The following is an 18904-nucleotide window of genomic DNA, read 5'->3' as shown; positions in this document are numbered from 1 at the left end:
GAGGGGGCCGTGGGCGCCGGGGCCGGGGCCGGGGCGGGCGGTGGTCGCAGTTTGACGGCGGCTGCTGGGTAGCGCTGGGAGCCCGCGGGCGGCTCTGAGGGAAGGAGCTCTCCCGTCCCCGCGGCGCTGGCTTCGCCTCGCCTCGCCTCGCCTCGCGGCTCCTTGGACGGGAGCGCTGCTCAACGTCCTGAGCGCCCCACCAGCTGCAGAGCCCCAAGTGTTAAAAATTGGGGATAATAAATCATTTATATATATATTTAAGGACCCCACGATTGCTGAGATATGGCTGGTTTTACTTATGTGGACCGCTACGTGTGTACAGGAATAAAAAAATCATGACAGGTTATAGCGAAAAGATTCTTGGGTTTTGAGATAACCATTACTTTTTCATTGATGTTTCTTGGCATTAGAATGGTACTGCATTTTAGGAAATCAGCTGTCCATAGGCTGAGTTGTAACTAGGGTCACTAACAGTCTACATATTTTTTTCACAAAACTACTCAGTGTAAATTCTAGAGCTGTATTTACACCTCAGAGTGGCCCTGGAAGAGGAGGGGGAAAAAAAGGCTACTGTGCCGCATTTTTGAGTTAAGAGGAAGAGCATAGTCCTGAAAGACTGGGTTTTGGATGTTTTTACACTAAAATCTATTGTCCAAGCTACTTTACCGTTCCAGGCAAAATAAAGGTTGCCAGTCTTATTCTAGTACTGCTGTGTAGCTGACTGCTTTTGTAAAACAGTGCTGAAGGACACTCCGGGATGCAGTCTCTGATCCTGCTGCTTTGAACAGCTTATACTGCTGATCTTGAAGGACCTTCCTGTTATCGGAGCAAATATAGTGGTGATGAACAAAACCAGAGAGACATGGCTGAAAAGGGGCGGGGGGGGGAATCTGTTAAGATTAGTTAAAACTTTTTTCTGATAATAACATTTCAGTAGGTAAGTTACTTTAAGTAAAAAAAGCCTTTTTGAAAACATTCAGCAGCATCCACATTTACTTTAAGAACTCAGAGGCTTCCAAAGACCATAGACATCACTTCTGAATTTTTTTAAAATTCAGTTCTAAATACTTTTTCCTAAAACAAGTCATATATTACTTAAGTTCTGCCAAAAACAGGTGAAGAAAACATGTTGCAAAAATGTGACAAACCAGGAGGTTAGGGCTGCAAATGTAAACTGTGTGGTCAAAAAGACAAACACGTTGGATTGTCACTCAAGGTGGTGTTATTTTTATCAGCGTTTTCAGTGCTAAATGCTGCCCAATGATTGGTGGGAGGTCTTCACAATTGCTGTGAAACACACTGTTCATTTCCTTATTGCCCAAAGTTAAATTTACCTACAAAACTTCTGTAAATGTATTTTTTCACCCATGCTTCACCTTTTTTTTATGCTGGTGTTCACTCATTCAAATGTAGAATTTGAAACTGCGGAAACTCTTCTAAATTCAGAAGTACATATGCTTCTTGAGCATCGTAAGCAACAGAATGAGAGTGCAGAAGACGAGCAGGAGCTTTCAGAAGTCTTCATGAAAACCTTGAACTACACAGCACGCTTCAGCCGCTTCAAAAACCGTGAAACCATTGCCAGTGTCCGTAGGTGAGTAGGAAAGTTAGGGTGTAAGACAGTACTGGAGAATTTGGTATATAATATTGATGCTGCTTTATGAAAGTACAGTTTAGTAGTGTTTCCTGATTTGTACTATAATTCTGAATCTTGTCTTTCTGAAGAGGCAAGAAAGATGATCGTAATTCTGTGTGGAGGGTTGTACTTTGTGTAGGTCAAGCCTCCTGAACTGCTTTGTTTTCAGCATTTAAATGACAGCTGATTGCATTAAACGGGAGAATTTTCTAGACTTTGTAGAGTAATTAGGGGGAATTGGAGTTAACAGATGTGACTTTTTTTCCTCCCCTCTTGAAAAAACATTGACTTCCGTGCCACAAGCAGAGTGAAAAAAGATATCTATCTGGTTTAGTTTATGCCCTTTTATATCTCTATCTTACTTGTAATTTCACCAAGTTGTTGTCTTTCCTTACAGTTTGCTGCTCCAGAAAAAGCTCCATAAATTTGAATTGGCATGTTTGGCTAACTTGTGTCCTGAGACTGCTGAGGAAGCAAAAGCTTTGATTCCTAGGTGAGCATTTACATATCGTAAAAAGATTGCTTTATACTTTCCTGTAATCTAAAGCCAGCTATGGACAGATGCCCACTCTTCAATCCAGCTCTGTTGATGGAAAAACTTTTTGTCAATCTTTCTTCACCTATCCATTGACCTGAGAGTGAGGTAATCTTTGTAACTGTCCCTAATGCATGTCAACAACATTGACTGGGTTAAGTGTGAACAGCTTAAATTGGGGTTCTTAGGCCACCCAGCTGCATTTGGAGGTTTTTTGTTTTGGGGTTTTTGTTTTTTTTTTTTTCTGTTGGAGCAAATGACTTATACAGGACAGCAGTAAATTCTGTTATCATATCTTGATTTGTTACCTCATGGCCTGAGACAGAAGAGGGAACAAAACACCTGAATTACGGTTTCTTCCCTGTATGCTAAGATTTCATAGCAAGACTGGACTGGCTTATGAGCATGAGACTACATGGACTTCATATAGAGGTCTGTTTAAACCTGCACCTGCCTTGCCTTTTTGATAAAATGTTTTGATATTATTCATCAGAAAGGTCTGGGAAGGATGGAGTTTTGTCAGTTAAAGAGGAGGCACTGCATAGGATTAGAGTGGTATTTGTACAGTAATGTTATAGATGATTCCTGGTGGTACCATGCAGGTGGGTGATGATGGTGTTGAGACTGACAGGAGACAATTATGGCTGTCTGAAATTAATCCAGGGGGAGATTATTTCTGAAACCTTTAATGTACCCTCACTGTTCTTTTCTAACAGCCTGGAGGGCCGATTTGAAGATGAGGAATTACAGCAGATTCTTGACGATATTCAGACTAAACGCAGCTTCCAGTATTAAGGTTAACCCTCAACCCCTTTATCTGAACAGAAAAACCTGGGAGCTTTGACTGTTTCTCAGCCCTCTGGACCAATCCAGCTCCCAGCTGAGTAAGGGATGTTGTGGATACAGGGTACTCCGGTGCTGTGTCATCCGCAGGTGCATTCAGACAGGAGATCAGTGTAGTCCTTTTGGTTTGTTCCACCTGTATGTTGGTAAGGTCACCTGTATTGCGAGAGCCAAAGAACCTGAAAAGCCTTTTCCCAGTGGCCTGAGTATTTGCTTCTTCCAAATCCCTCTCCCTGATCTGGAAATCTTCAACGCATTTCTGTTTTTTAGCAGAAATGCAGATGTGACTTCTTTTTATTGTGAACTTCTAAAGGAGATGGAGAAACTTGTTCTTGACTCTCGGAAGGTTTAGTGATGGGCAGCACAGCATCAGTTTCTGTGATGTTTCTGGGTTTTGGGTTTTTTTTTTTAATTGTTTGATCAGGACAGTGGATTTTCACAGCTTCAATAATTTTCTGTTATTGTTTAGTGTAAATTAAAAGACGTTTCTAATTAAGGCTGTGTGTTTTATAAACATTAGGTGCTTATTATGATTTTATTAATGAGGACCTTTGTGATAAACAGATCCTGTGATTATTAACCTGTGTTGGAGATCTGGGGACTCCAAGTGTGTAATAATGCAAGTACAATTTAGGACAGGTCAGACAGGCGTTATTAACTATGATCATAGTGAGAGAACATTTGGGCAGCATTTCCCTCTCTGCTCCCCTGTTCTCTGCCAAGTGATTGCACAGACCCAATATACTGTTTCAGAAAAGAAAGAGGTGAGGAAAAAACATTCACTTTGATGTTAACAAAGCCAGGTATCTGCCCTGGGAGGGATGGACTCCTTAAGTAGCTTGCTAGCTGCCACAGTTCTAAGAAGAAATGAAACAGTGACACTATGGAAGGATGGCTCTTGGTGGAGCCTGTGGAAGTGGCACACCTAGTATTATCTTGGCTCAGAAGTGGGGAGTTGGCAACAATCACAGACTGTTAGCTTTTAGTTGAAAGGAATGTTCTTTTAGTTAGGATAAACTTCTTAGCTAGCCCTCTCAAATCTTAAATATTAATAATTCTACCACCACACCTGGAAGAAGAAAAATTGTACAGGAAAGAACGGCTGGGACAAAGAGAAAGACAGGTGTGTTAAGTCAGGGCACTACTTGTGATGATAAGCAATAGTTTCGCTGATGTTGCAGAAGGGAGAGAAATACGATATTACTTCAGCTCTTACTGGAAACTTAACATTGCTGCTGTGCTGAAAAGCCAGGCTGGTTTCTGACTGTTTGGGCTACCTCAGCTGAAGCACATTACCTCAAATAGCATTTAATTCTGTGCTTTAGTGGCATTACATCTCCTGCAAGCCAATAAACCAGACATGCCTTTCTTATTAACCACAGTAACTTTAACTGGATCAGAATAATTATAACTAAAGAACAAAGACAAAAAGCAAGGTGGCATGGTGAATCTTTGTTTTATAAAGCTCAGTGGCTCCTTTTGATAGGGGATATGCTTTCCAGTGGCTGCTCCCACTGTAACTTGGTTTGCCTTGTAAAATGTTTCTGTTCAAGCAGCTTTAAGACATTTTCATTTTTTAAATACACAGGCTCTCATATCTTAATGACAACTAATTTTTATTCAGAAAAAAAGCACCATTCAGCACCTCTTTACCTACAGTTCTGGGTAAAAGGACTTAATGATTAGAATTGGGAGGCATTACTACTTGTTGATACCTTTGTAAATCTAACAGAGTCCCAAGGAGGAGCATTAACAGACTTAGCAATCTGAAAGCGATCTCGGGAGATTTGCACTATCCTCCACAGACAGATAATTATGAGCCTTGAGATTAGCTGTTCCTGATTGTTGTATTTTGAAACCTGGTCATCAGGAGGGGCAAGAAGCAGCTGTCCAAGGGGGTTGTGCGAGGTGCGATTCTGTTGTAGCGCCGGGCTGTTTGGTGAATGTGTAGGCTATTACCATGAAGCAGTACAAAATGCAGCCATGCGGTTAGGTGAGACGTGCGAGGCGGTGCGTTTTAGAAGCGGTAATTTGTCCGGCTGCCAGCACTTCCCGTTTTGAGGAGGCTGAAGCCAGCAGACACGGCGGCAGGTGCCGCCTCGCCACAGCATCGTCAAAGCGGGGCCGGGAGCGCAGCTTCCCCGCCACGGTGGGTTCATGGGTTGAATTTTGGTCATCCTTCCCACCCCACCCCCCAACAAAACGCAAGAGGGACACCGGGCGCGACCCTCCACAGCGAAGCACCGCTGGCGCCGCGGCCCGTCCCCGCAGGCCCACTCCGCGGCCACCTCTCAGTGCGCGCGCGCGCACCTCTTCCCGCCTCCACCTGCGAGGGGAAGGGTCGGGGAGGGCACCAGGCTTCCGGTAGCGCAGGCGCAGGTCGTGGCACGGCGGGAGGCTCACGGAAGCAGCGCGCGCCCTGCTTCGCGCGCCTGCGCACTGGCCGCAGTCTTCCAGCCCCCAGTGCCCCTGGGGCGCTGGGACCGCCTCGCGCGCTGACGTCGGGCGCGTGCGCCGCCTGGTCGCTGGTGGGGGAAGGAAGATGGCGGCAGGCCGCGGTGGGGGCTCGTGAGGCGGCGGCTTCCGGGGCCGGAGGGACGAGGCGAGTGGCGAGGCGACAGGAGCGCGGAGTTGGGGTACGAGAGACCGGCTGGACGGTGAGTGCGGCTCGGTGCTGGGCCGCTGGTGGGGCGGGGGTGAGCAGCTTGGGAAGTGCGGCTGCCTCCGCCATTTTTAGGCCGCGGCCCAGAAGCGGTGCGGCCAGGACCGGGAAGAGGCCGAGCCCCGGCGCGGCTTCCCAGCGGCGGGGAGTGGGTGTAGCAGCGAGAGTCCCCTGGGACGCTCTCGGGAGCATGGGGCCCGGGCCTTGTCCGCGGGTTGAGCTGAGCTCAGGGCCGAGCTCCGCGGCGCCGGGCCCACGGGGTGGGGTGTGCTGGAGGGCTGAGGTGGCGGCGAAAGCTGGGGCTGGGAGCAGGCATGTGGTCTCCTTTGCTGCATAGGTGTCTGGGGTGGCCTCGCCCGACTCTCTCAATCCTGCCTTTTTTTACTTTTTTTTTTTTTACTATTATTGTTCTTTCCTCTGGCTTGGATTTGAGCGGAGATCGGGTTCTGACTGCCTGAAGATGCGGCTTGGGAAGCCCTAGCCGTTATGGTTAGATACAGCCATGTGCAGCAGGCACTTGCTTATTCTGGAAGAGTGGATGGATTTAATGACAATATGGTGGCACATTCCACTGATTGAGACTCACCAGTCTATGATTATGACATGGATAGCAAACCTAGGTTACCTGTTACATTCGAAAAAATATTTCAGCATTTTTCCATTGGAGAGAACTAATTAAACTTTGTGCCTTTTTGAAGTTGGATGTTATTTTTCTCTTGCTGACTCTTAGCTTCTTTGTTATAAGTAGACAGGTGTATGGTTTCAAATACAGTATTTTGAAATATTGGTACTTATTTGAGCACATCTGTTTGTCTTACAAAAGTTGTCATAGGTAAGTAGTTCTGTACTCCACCAGTTTTCTACCTCATTATATCCTGAATTGCAATTTGTGAGTTGTATTTGGGAATCTGTTTTCCTATGTAGACATCAGCCCCTCATCCTTCTCCTTGCAACAGATGTTTGTTTATTCTTTTATGTGTTTCCTAACTGAAACTCTTCTTTTCTTCCTTTAAGAAAGGCAGCACTATGTACATATTTGTCAGAGAGTTTATAGCATGCAAACAATATTGTGTTATGCTTTGGGGTTCTCTCCTCCTGAATTCTTTATCAGCTAAATTGACTTTTAATTCTCAACAGTCTGCTGCAATATTGTGCCATCATCTTTAATATAAGAATATATAATCATAAAGCATGTTTCAAAATCTGTTTCTTAACGTGTTGTTTACTTGTGCTGTAGTATTTCTAATGGGAAGATCTGAAAATGTAGTTAGAAGACTTGTCATTTAAACACTCCGCATGATAAGAAAAATCTGGCATCTCTTTAATTGCTTTGCTGTTAGCATTTTTTGAGTTCTTTGCTCAACTGCTCTGCAGTTTAGAAGGTAAGTTTTACACAACTTTCCTGCATTTGACTGTTTCAGAAGTGGATGGAACTACCAGATTATATTAAGAGCATCAGTGTTGAGAAATAAATATTGAAGGATGGGGAAACCCCACATCTTTTTGAGCTGCAGAGAATGTTAGATGCTAGTAACTAGTGTACATTTAATACTCTGCTTCTAGAGCTGCTAAAACCTTTTAACTTAAATGTCAGTCACTATAAACATTTAAATTCTTTCCTTGCTACCAGAAGTGTTGGTCCTCCATTGAATCCTTGCAGCAGTAAACATTAGACTGTTTGGACAACTGAAATTGAAAATTTCTCATCAGTTTTGTATTCCTGTTATCAGCAGAGGTTAGCGCAGGACGTAATAACATAGTGATATTAAACTGCGCTTGAGATAGAGGTACTAGGAATGCCTTCTCTTGCTGCAGCAAAGAGAGGCCTTGATCTGAGGAGGGGATGAGAAATCTTCTGTTCTGTTCCCATCCCTAGCAGATATCTTAGTCTTCTGACTCACCTGAAAAAAAAATATTGTGGAGAAGACTTTTGTTTGAGTGGGAGTATGGAAGGAACACAGTTCAATTTTTTACTGAGATGATTCCATGCAAATATTTCACTTTTTGCATCTGCTAGCCACAGGGTTGATATCTAGGGAATTTCCAGTTTGTTCACTAACACTGGAAATGAAAATAATTTTAGCCTTGCCCAGATGTTACTCTAGCTTATAATTTAGAAAACTAGTCATATCTCTGTGCAGGATGTTGTAAAAACAAGCTGAAAATTTTAGTGTGTTTCTGAATTTTACAAAATTTGCTCTTTATTTGCCATATTTTCATTCCTGATATTGCATCATTTTGTTATTGAAAGTTTTATACAAAGTAAAAATACAAATATGAAGGTTTGGTGGGTATAGTTAATGAAGAAATGTCATCGATAAGTAAATCTCAAACTGAATATTGTTAGAGCTTAATGGTGGGGAGGGGATACGGTAAAGATCTTTCAAAAGATAAAAACCTTAAAATAACCTTAGTTTTCTTGTCTTAGAGAATCTCTGAAACAAGAGCAGAGAAGTAGGCTTTTTGATAGCTAAATAGTTCTTTGTTGTTTGTATTTTGTTGTTATTAATTTCGCTTCAATTTAGAGCATCCGTGATCCCGTATTTTTAAAATGGTGCTAAACTTACCAGCAATCTATTCTTGCTCACTAGTATTTAAAAAAAACTACTCAGCATTTGATAGAATGTCATTTCTAGTTCAACCAGCTCTCCACATTCAGGCTGGGTGTACCAGTCATTCTGTTGTGAAACTTGAAATGTGATATGAAGTATATATTTACCAGGAAAGAAAGTAAGCTAGTTTCTCCTCTGTTGTGCAATATTACTTTTGATAACACATTTAGTATAAAGTCAGTGTATGCACGGTGATGTGAAATACTGGTTAAAATTGTTCTTCAGTTTGTGGCAATGTAGATTAAAGCTTGTGGTGGGATAAGGTAAGACCTGAGTGTGTTATAGCATAGTAGAAGCCTGCATTTTTTTGGAGGTTGTAATTAGAAAAGTGGCTAAGTATTCCAGCCATTCATTGATTGCTTATTTTAAAAGGCTTTATTTCAAGCTTCTTCCCCTTGTCTAAAGGGGATGTGATTTAAAGAAGAAAAAAACCCCAAAACACAAACACAAACACCCCAAACCCAAAAAACTAACCCAGAAAGAAACATTAACACTGTAGTACTTTTTAATAGCTTAAGCACAAGTCAGAACAGATGAGTTCTGCTACTGACTTGATACTTTCCCTTGAGCCATTATACTTTTTTGGTACAGTTCCTTCTTATTTGCTTAGAGTGATGACAGTTAATGATTTGTAAGGCATTCTCTGAATGTGGAGGCATACTAGAGACCAAATTATTTTATGCTTTGAAACTAAGCGAACTGATATTGTTTCTGTTCTACCTCTGCACCAAATTATAAAATGGAAGAAGTATGATTCTGTGTAGTAAGAATGGCTGTGATAAACAGATCCCGATTTATCTAGGAAGCTAGGTACCTGTTTTTTACTTGAGGGGTTAAAAAAACCAAACAAACGAAAACAAAACAACAAACAAAACCAAACCCTGTTCATTTAGATACTTTATTAAACAGGAAGAATAAGTGCCAACTTCCATAATACGGGATAATCTTTAAAGCTGAAAATCCATGTAAATATACTTTAAGGATTGAAAAATCTACCAAGTCTAATAATAATGAATTGTACTGAGTAAGTTGCAATGAAATCTTACCAGGAATTGGGGGTTCTGTTCTAAGTAGTTTCAGTAGTCATTGCTTTTATCATGATTTCTCTGTTGTAGGAGGAAGGACTTGCTCTACGGTATTAAACTTTGCTATTGACTAACACTGATAAAACTTCTGTTGTACACAAGCATTGTTCCAAACAATTACATGGAAGTGTTCTTACATGTACATAGAATATAAAAAAATATAAGCAATTTTTCATATTCTTGAGATATAAATGAAAACATCTCTTCCTCTGTGGGCACTTATATACTGCATCAAGTAACCCTGGTACATTTTTTTCTGTCAAAAAGGAGTTAGAAGTATATTTTCCATTTCATTTTTCATTTAAATAGGATTTTTCTCATACACTGTTGTTAAATCTGAATACTTATTTTCTGTTTACTTTTAATTAGTTTTGATAGGAAGAACAACAGCGTGCTTGTTGTGAGCTCATTACTGTTATTTAATTAGTCTTCAGTATAATGAAATGTGCTGGTTCAAAAGCATAAATACTATTAAATTTTGAAACTTTGAAAATGTTATCATTGGAGTTGTAAATTTTATGTAGCCTAGAATTTTTAGTTCTTTTAAATAATTAAAATCATAATATTCTGCTGCCTTTCTTCTCTTGGTACCAGACTTCATACACTGTATGAAGCAGGCAGCTGTAGAGAGATCCCTTTCTGTAAGGAGAAGTACGATGGTTTTTTGTTGTAATCTGGCTCAGTTTTCTGTTTTGGCCTGTGTCTTAGAAACAGTTTCTGGTGAAGTGGTAGGTATAAGAAGAGGTGATGGGAAATACCTGTCTCTGCCATAGCATTGGCTTATGCTGCACTGAGTGACTGTAGCCCTGAGTTGAGAGGCAATATGCACTGTTCATAGTTAATATGGCAGATATATCAGCTCTTTATAAAATAGTTCCTAAATGTTTAAGATCGTGTCTACTTAGTACCAAGTTTTAATTTAAGGCAGTTGGTCATGAAGCTTGAAATTTAGATTGCTCTTAGTCACTCACCTGTCACTTTACCCAAAAGTGAGTACCCCTGAGTTGAACAGCGTGGCAAGATTGGACAAAAGCAGTGTTGCAACAAAAAGTACAGATAAGTTGACACTGATCAGTTCTGTATATTAGTGTTTTATACATTTCAAGATGAGCACACAGATACTTGAAATAATCCATGTTTCTTGGGTTTAAATATCTGAGGGTTCCTTTAAATAATTTTCCCAAATCCAAAAGAAACATGATACAAAAGAATATGTTAATATGTCCTTTTTTTTAAAGGGGGACCAGAGGCTGGATAACAAGGAGTCTGTAGTATTTTTTATTGGTTTGGTGTAGTTTTCATGTTCATTATGAAGTTTTGGCAACACAGTGATTTATATTTTACCATGGGTATATGAGTATTCATCTGCAAATTTGAGTCTGGCAGGAGCTGCACTTTGATTTGGGTAAGTAGTGCCACAGCTCCAGCTGATGCAAGTGCTTGACTTACAGCCTGAGGACTGCGTAATGGTGCAGCTCTACTCTGTCTGGTGTACATTTGCAGTCATCTAAACTGGCATTGCAGCCCAAAGTGGTAACTTCCCTTGCTTCTGGTTATTTGATTTTTCTCCTGTGTCAATAGAGGCATTCCTGGAACTCCGTAGTCAGTTGGCTGAGAAGCTGCTCTGGGTTTTGACTAACGTTAGCAAAAAGGGTCTCAACACAGAGCAGTTTCTTAGGTGGATGGCTAGTGTGGTCAGCAGATGTTCATGTTGGCTTAAAGGAGGGATCATGTAGGACAGGAACACACAATTGGAGTCAAGGCAGGACTGCTTTTTTTGGTGTCAGCAGTTTTAGGTTGGGTTTGGGTTGTTAGGGAACTTGATCTCAGCAGTCCTCTAGACTCTTCCCACAATGCTGAAGTTCACTCAGTAGCTGTCACTGCAGTTAAATTGTGTGATCGCAACAAGCAATTGTGCTTCCTACCGTTGTCCTCCTTCCCCCAACCCCAGCAAAAATCACCACTTAACTTTGAAAATGCCTTTCTTGCTATTATGGCATGTTCGTAAGCAAACCATTACATTTCTTTGCAGAGAGTAGTGAAATTTTATGATTATATTACAATAAAAAATTGTAGATTGCCCAAATTTGCAAGTAGGAGGAGTCCAGACTGGGTAAGTATTAATAGAGTATGTCCATTCTGCGATATTTGCACTGTTCCTAAATTACAGAGTTTGGAGTTAAATTCATACTTGAGTCAGTCATCAAGCCATGTTTTGCAATCTTTTTCTACTGGTGGATGCAAATATTTTGGTCTCCTTAGCAAATTCAAGCCCAATAAATAAACTATTTCTAATAATATCTTTTGTAGACTCTTGGCTAATAATAATAAGCCACAGCTGCCAAACTTTCTGTACAGTAAGATGAAAATACTGACCTAGAACTGTTCACTGAAGTGCTGCTTTTGCCAGGAAAGGTTGCTGATACTCTCAAGGCAGGTGATGCAAAGTAGGAAAGAAATGCCAAGGGATTTTAGACCTTTGGAGAATTCTGGTTTTCTAAACTGAAGGTCTCTGGTGACATACATTTCTACTGAATTGTCATTCTCATGGGGAGCTTGACTCTTCCTGTAATTGGGGAAAATCTTATACTGAACCCTTGCTTTTTGAAAGGCTTTGTGCAGGATTGATGTATGTGAACTTGAATTTCCTTTACTGAGAAATGTATTGATAGAGAAGATGAACACATGCTTTTGAACAATACTAAGTGGTAAATGTGAAGGCTGTTTACTAAAGAAGCTTAAATGTGGTCGTTGAGCAGTGTATATGTATCTTCATAGTCATATACAGGTATTTGCATGGCTTGTAATTCACAAGGAGAGACCAGAAAACTTACATTCCTGGAAGCATTGGCTGTGTGATTTCAGTTAAAAGCAAGTGTATTTCTAACTCATTTTCAGTTGTGTGAGCAAGTGGTATATATATCAGCCATCAATTTAGATCTGTTCTAGTATTGAAAGTTCCTTTATATACAAGAATCTCTATGTTGACTATGTTTTAAAATAGGCATGTTTCTGACAAAACTTTTAGAACTGCTTGAGTGATAATTGTGTAGACTTTAAAACACTGAGAGCTTAAAAATTACAATAACTAGTACAGTTTATTTTTTCCTATTGTAAGTTTGTTCCTCGTTGGGTTAAAGTTTCTATCCTAACCAGTAGCGAACAGGGATTATGCATTGATCTTCCACATCAAACTGTGGCCAAAGAGTAGTTTATATATACACTACACTTTTAAATCTTAACTGGAGCAGATACTGAGAAGCTACACTTTTGAATTCTGTCTTTATCCACATAAATAATTTACAGTCAGAACTTTACTTGATCAAAGTAATTTAGAAGTGCTGTTTTCTTTCACTGTTTCCATAATTTAGGGGGTGTTTGGTTGATGGGATTTTTTTTAAATTCTCTGATTCACCAGTAAGTCAGTTATGGGGAGCGTTGTTAATGTAAGTATGGTTTTAATTTCTCTAGCAGGGTCCGTAAGGCTTGTTTAGCAGCATTGTGTGATGTGATAAAGTTTGAACTGTTCTCTTCAATTCCACAACTCTTGCTTAAGGGTGTCTCTATTAGCTACGTCTGGGCATAGCAACTGTAGGTATTTGCATCTTTTGCTGTAAACATAGCTGCTAATCTAACTGCTTGAAAACCTTGAGTTTTTCTTTTGGGGGGGGTAACAAACAAATCTCTGTCTTGGATAAATCTTTCTGTGTGCATCTGCTACATCTTTTTATCAAATCAAAAAGCCTTGAGGAAAAAAAAATCTCTTCGGATGTTGCTAGTAAAATACTGTGAGGTAGTATGTTACAGGGCATTTATTTTGCAGTGTGGCTGTGAAAGTGCTTAGTATCTTCTTTTCTCATATTGAATACATGAAGTATGTGAATAACCTTGATGTGTCCAGAAGATGGGGGCTCTGTCACACAAAGCCTCTGCTTCTGGGTGTGAGTTATGGTATAGTCATGGGTGGTGAAGGGCTTTTACCCTTAAAATATGCATTTAAATAAAAATAAGTTCTTTTGTCTTGAAGTGTTCTACTGAAGTATAAAATCTCTTTTTGGAGAGATAAGTAGAAAAAAAATCTTTGAAATGTGTTAATAACTACTGAAAAACATTGCTTTTTGGTTTGTGGAGTTTTTTACCTTCTTGTACTTCTCACCATATAAAGGCACATTTTTTTCACATGATAGCACTATTTCCCTTCCTCCTGCTCCTCCTTCTGGACTTCATCTTCTTGGTCATGGAAACTTAAGACACTATTCTTGTACCTTTATTTGGCCCAGAAACTGGTATGGCAAAAAGTGTTGCTTTGTCAGAAGACTGGTCTGAGTAATACTAAGGAACACTTTAAAAAAAAAAAGGGGGGGGGGGGAGCATGGGTGCAGGCATTCTTCGGGTCACAAAGAGATTTTCTTAATTCTTCTCTTTTGATAATTTCAACATTTGCTTTTACATAAAAGTTGCAAAAGTTCTGAATATGTATGTTAAGCATTTAGTTGATAAAGGTTATGAAAGATGAATCTTTATAACAAGTTAAAACTCTTCCTAATTTCCAAGTCTTACTAAAAAGGCCTTGATACCTTCTTGTCAGCATTGAGTTTGCAACTTGTAGGGACTTAGATACTCAACTTTGTTTACTATATTAAAAAGTATGTTTCTGTTTCATAGTGTGAAGAGAAGCAAACTGTTGTTAGATTGTATGGACTTGGTTCTCTTTATTATCAGAATTTCAGTAGGTTATTTCTGAAACAAAGATACTGGTTGGTGCGTTTCCCTATTTTAAGTTTTGTCCTGCAAAATACTATACTCCTTCTAGTCCTTTTCCCTTCCACTGGTCATAAAGCTCTCTGAAGACTTTTTTTGTAGGATTTCTTGCCATTCTTTCTCCCCATCCCACCTGCTGTTTGTGTGTTTTATACAAATGAGGGGTTGAGTCTTCTAAGGACTTATCTCCTGCCAGGAGCCAAGTATAGACAAATGAAAGCATAATGTCTGCATTTCTTCCGTATGGTACCTAAACAATAATTTGTTTCTAGAATCCAGTAAAGTTCCAGTTCAATCATATGTGAGCTGAGGAGGAAGGATGATGATAATCTGGTGATTTGGGAGTTATGTACCTGAACAGTAGGACTTGAGTCAAAAGGGACCTGGATATGCTTGAGGAATGGGTCAGCAGAAGCATTCTGAAGATCAGCAAGGAGACATGCAGAGTTCTCCATGTGCGGGCATAGCCTCATGGATTTGTACAAGCTGTGAAGTGACTGCCTGAATAGCAGTCTCACTGAAGGGGACCCAAGAGTTAAATGCCAAGTTGAATATAGACCAACAATATGTTCTCCTTATAAATAAGGTGAACTGCATATTGGGTGAAACTGGGAGGAGCAACCCAAGCAGATTCAGCTGTGATTTTTTTTTTTATGAAGATCAGTGTTAGTTCAACAGGCCTTGATGTAATAACCAGCTGAAGAATATCTTGATATTTAGGGTTAGCAAGGATGAGAGGCTGTTTTTGCTTTTAAACTACTTTTCCTTTGTTGTTTTTTATATTTGTCATGCTATGTTATGTGATTTAAAAGTTAGTCCTAAAGTTTTGTTTCCTGACAAAATGGTAGCAGCAAGGTAAGGCAGCATCAGTAATCACTTCAGCATGAAAACCAAGCTGGATGTATTTCAGCCAGTTAAGATGAATTGTTGTTATCGTAGTGACTCACAGTAGTAAAAGACAGTCTGGGTTATAATCTAAATGCAGGTCTCGACAAATGCTAAGCAGGAGTCAAAGGAATGTATTCGTGGTTTAGAGGGAGGAAGAATATTGTTTTATTATTAAAAAATTATAAAAATATTGTGAGTAAACTTTAACTTAAAGCAAAACTATCAAGTCGGTAATAGTGAAATCATGGCAGCAGACCAAATCCTGTGCATCTTCTAACTGAGGTTTAGGTGCAGTCTGCCAAACATACTCTTACTGCAATTGGTTTCTTCCATGTTTGTTTTGAGTACACCTCAAGAAACTTGCCATACAAGTTGCTTTTGTGAGGTGCAGAAGGGGAATCATTCTAGGCTGTTTTACTTGTGAAAGCAGTTTTCTCTACTGTGGCCAATGTGGTAAAGCAGCACCTGTCTTTGAGTCCTGTGAACTAAAGTATTGTGACTTTTTTATGATGTACGTAAGCACCCGTCTTCTGAAAATATGACTGCTTTGGAATGAGTCAAGGGTTTAGTTTGAGCATAAAATGAGGAATATTTGAGATTGGTTTAATTGTTAGGTATTTGTTTAGCACTAGAAATCCAAAATTTGAAGGAAGTGTTAAATGTACATGTAACTTACATGCAGCTAAGCAGACTCACTGTTTAAGGTTGTCCCCCAAGCTCTGTAATCTGAGACTTTCAGACTGGCTGTTAGAAGTTTTTTTTCCTGATAGCCCATTCTCCCTTGTGCTTTTAGATGTCTTCATTTGCCTGTATGCTTTCTCTACTATTTCAGAGTTTCTTGGGCATAGTGTGTTTGTATGTGAAACTTCAAAGGTGTAGGGCTTTTGTCAATTAAGTGTCAGCACTGCTTCTCTTCCTGCAGAGAATAAACCTTTTGAATCAAAAACTGCATCAAAATAATTGTATTTTGCCAGGTCTTGCTCGCTGTACAGTGAAAAATTATTTTCTTCATAGGTATGCTAGAAATGTTACATGTTCTATCCTTTCAGACTCCATATCATGTGTGGGTATGTGTTTGGCTTGTCTTAAAAATCCAAAAATTTTAAATTCATGGTGAAACTGGACATGATGAAAGTACAGAACTGAAGTTAAAGGGGGAAAATATACTTCTGCATTTTTAGGTCCTTGATTGTGCCAGTGTAGTAGATTCTGGGCTGTGTATGAAACAAAAATGTTTGGAGTGTCTTCAAATAAGAACAGGTCATTGAACCTTTTGGGCAGAGTAGTTTATTTTGACTTAGCCAATGATTAATTTAAATATCTGTTTCTGTGGTTTTTTTATGAAGATGTAGGAGATATTTTATTTTTATTTTATTTTAAATTTTTAATTTTTATTTTATTTGTAATTTTTAAATTGCTATTTTTATTTTTATATTATTTTTTACATCTTCTGTTGGAATAGAATGACTGGAATGAGGAAAGATGCCAAGTCCTTTTCCCCCCACTTTGCATGGTCAGAATTTAAAACCCATTTCTAGGAAAGTTTTGTTCACAAGTAGAATGCAACAGAGAACAGATGTTAATGTATATTGGGAGTACAGCAGTAGGGCCCTGGGGAAATCTGCTTGCTGCAAAGAGCAGCACTGTTGCTTAATAGCAGCCTTTTATAATATAGGTCAGTATTTTTGTCTTGAGTTTTGTCACTTGTTGTGTCATGGACCTCCAGCACCTGTGGATAATCAAGGAGTCTGTTCTTAGATTTTAAGAATGGACTTATTTTTCTTAGGTTTAAACTTAACTATACTCATGTCTTCTAGAAAATTTTTGGAGATCTGCATATAAAAATGGAGAAAACTACATGCTATTGCTGTGCCTTCTGTAATTCAAAAGTTGGAATAATATTTTTAAATACTCAAAGAGCAAGAACCTTACACAATTTTTTCTACTGTTATAAGGGGGGGGTTAATCTGCTTTTGACAAAAATGTATTATTTCATCTCCACAGGGGTAAGTTGGGCAACTTTGCACTTTATTGTTGTATCTCATTGTCCGATGAAAACTTTCCTTATCACTGGAATTTTTACAAAATGTTTACAATATGCTGTTTTTACAAAAAGTGTAATTCTGTTAATGCAGTTCAGGGTCGAGATGGGTCACAATGTGGCTTTGACGATGAGAATGTATTTTTCTAACTAATTTTATATTCCTGCTTAATACAGCTATTACCTTTCATAACTAGTGTTGATACTCTGTAAGAATAACATTAAATTGTATTTGGTCTGATTGTTTTTTTTCAGAACAGGTGCATTTTTTCAGATGTGCTTGCAGATTTCTTAAATACACAAATTAAAAAATGCAGAGGTGTATTTTTTTGGAGATGACTATTTACAATAAGATTTTTGAATGTAGAGAAATCTTACTAAAAGGAAATTAAGTGGTATCTCTATACCTTGTAGATGTAAAGGCACTTGTCTAATCAAAGAAAGATGGTATTTACTACTGATGTATTCAACAATAAACTTGTTACGCTAACTTTGCATTGTGGTGTTCTTACCTTATACTTCTGCCTCAGAAAGCTGAGGTGTTTTTTCTCTAATAATGGTTTGGTTTTTTTCACTGAATGTCCTGAACCATGTTTTGGACTCCTATGTGCTATTGCAATGCAAATAATTGCTATTAATTTTCACTGTTTCTGTTACACTGTAAAAGTGCTTGCTTTAAAGCCTACATGTACTTTGTTTAACTGTCTAATAAGCATTTAAAGAAGTAGTATACAGATACACTCAGGAAATTTTTAACACTTGTTTTCCTTTGCTGCTTTAGCCATTTCAGGGGAACGTCTTTTAAGCTGCAGCATGTTCTGTTGTAGTGAGCAGCGTAGAGTTTGCAAAGTAACTGGCTGCTTGCACTCCCCAGGAGAATAGCCTTCTGTTCTACCATTTGGAAACATACTTTTCTTTTGACATATTCAGGTTATTACTCACAGTATTGCACCCAAGTTGCTTTCACTTCAGTGAAAAATAACCATTAAATAGGCAAGCATGTTTTAGTTACCAGTTATTGCACTTCAATAATGATGATCTTTTACTTTTTGGGTAAATCATATATACATTTTGTCAAGATTATACATAAATCAGATTTTTTTTTTTCTTTTAGTACTGAACTATCTGTAAGAAGTGACAGATTTAATATAAGCCGTGACTCCTCTTTCTCCAAGCTTTATCTGATTAAACCAGTATAGAAGGCTGCATTGGTGTTTTCATTTAATTTGAGTAGTCTAATTTGGTTTATTTTGATTTAGTGAACTTATGCGTGAATTGCTTTGGTTGCATGATTTTGGGCAGCAAAGTCCAAATCTGTCAATTTTCAGAACATATTGCAAGATTCATTTTGATATTAAAGAAACAGTTTTACCCAATAAAATGATAAAGTAACAATGTTACTAAATGAAATGCTAATGTTATCTTTGTAGCCTTATTTGGGTACATGAACTAAATTGTAACCATTTTCTGTAATGGGCTAGTACTGTATGTGACTCTTCTCTTGTTTTAAAAAGCAAACAAACTCTGTAAATCCATCTATCTTGTGACACCATGCTGTCCTGGGTATAAGGTCATCCTCAGTTTTCTTTCATTTTTAACTGTTCTGTAGCCATATCCCTCTGATTACTCAATAGCATTAGTAAACCTGCCATTCTTGTGGCACTGTTAGGAATGAATAAAAGGCTCTGTTGCAAGTGTATTTGTTGACAGTTAATGAGCAGCAATGGACATCTCGGGTGCTATCACAAGCTCCTTGAGTTCTGTTGTGCAGTTTCTTCTGCCCAATTCTTGCTCAAATTTTTTTTTTATTTCTCCCCCCCCCCCCCCCCCCCCCAACCCCC

The 18904-nt window shown here is 39.1% G+C and overlaps 2 protein-coding genes across 6 annotated transcripts in view; both read left to right on the top strand.

The window, feature by feature from the left end:
- The window catches only part of POLR2D (polymerase (RNA) II (DNA directed) polypeptide D), a 7196-nt gene extending 3762 nt beyond the window's left edge, over positions 1-3434 (top strand). The window contains exons 2-4 of the mRNA XM_010568402.1: positions 1414-1594; positions 2034-2129; positions 2888-3434. Of these exons, the coding sequence (XP_010566704.1) occupies positions 1414-1594; positions 2034-2129; positions 2888-2966 (356 nt within the window). The 3' untranslated portion in view covers positions 2967-3434. The remainder of the gene's footprint in view (positions 1-1413; positions 1595-2033; positions 2130-2887) is intronic.
- WDR33 (WD repeat domain 33) overlaps positions 2059-18904 on the top strand; it is a 74712-nt gene continuing 57866 nt past the window's right edge. For 4 of the 5 annotated variants that reach the window (XM_010568207.1, XM_010568208.1, XM_010568204.1 and 1 more), the window contains exon 1: positions 5533-5671. The gene's annotated coding sequence lies outside the window, so the exon portion shown is untranslated. Of the gene's footprint in view, positions 2130-5532; positions 5672-18904 lie in introns of those variants that run through there. The other variant, XM_010568205.1, reaches the window with a different exon arrangement.

The sequence above is a fragment of the Haliaeetus leucocephalus genome, unplaced genomic scaffold (assembly GCF_000737465.1).
Source record: "Haliaeetus leucocephalus isolate CR32 unplaced genomic scaffold, Haliaeetus_leucocephalus-4.0 Scaffold240, whole genome shotgun sequence".
NCBI classification, from domain to species: Eukaryota; Metazoa; Chordata; class Aves; order Accipitriformes; family Accipitridae; genus Haliaeetus; species Haliaeetus leucocephalus.
The sequence above is the reverse complement of the archived record's forward strand: the minus strand, read 5'-3'. Positions and strand labels throughout refer to the sequence as shown.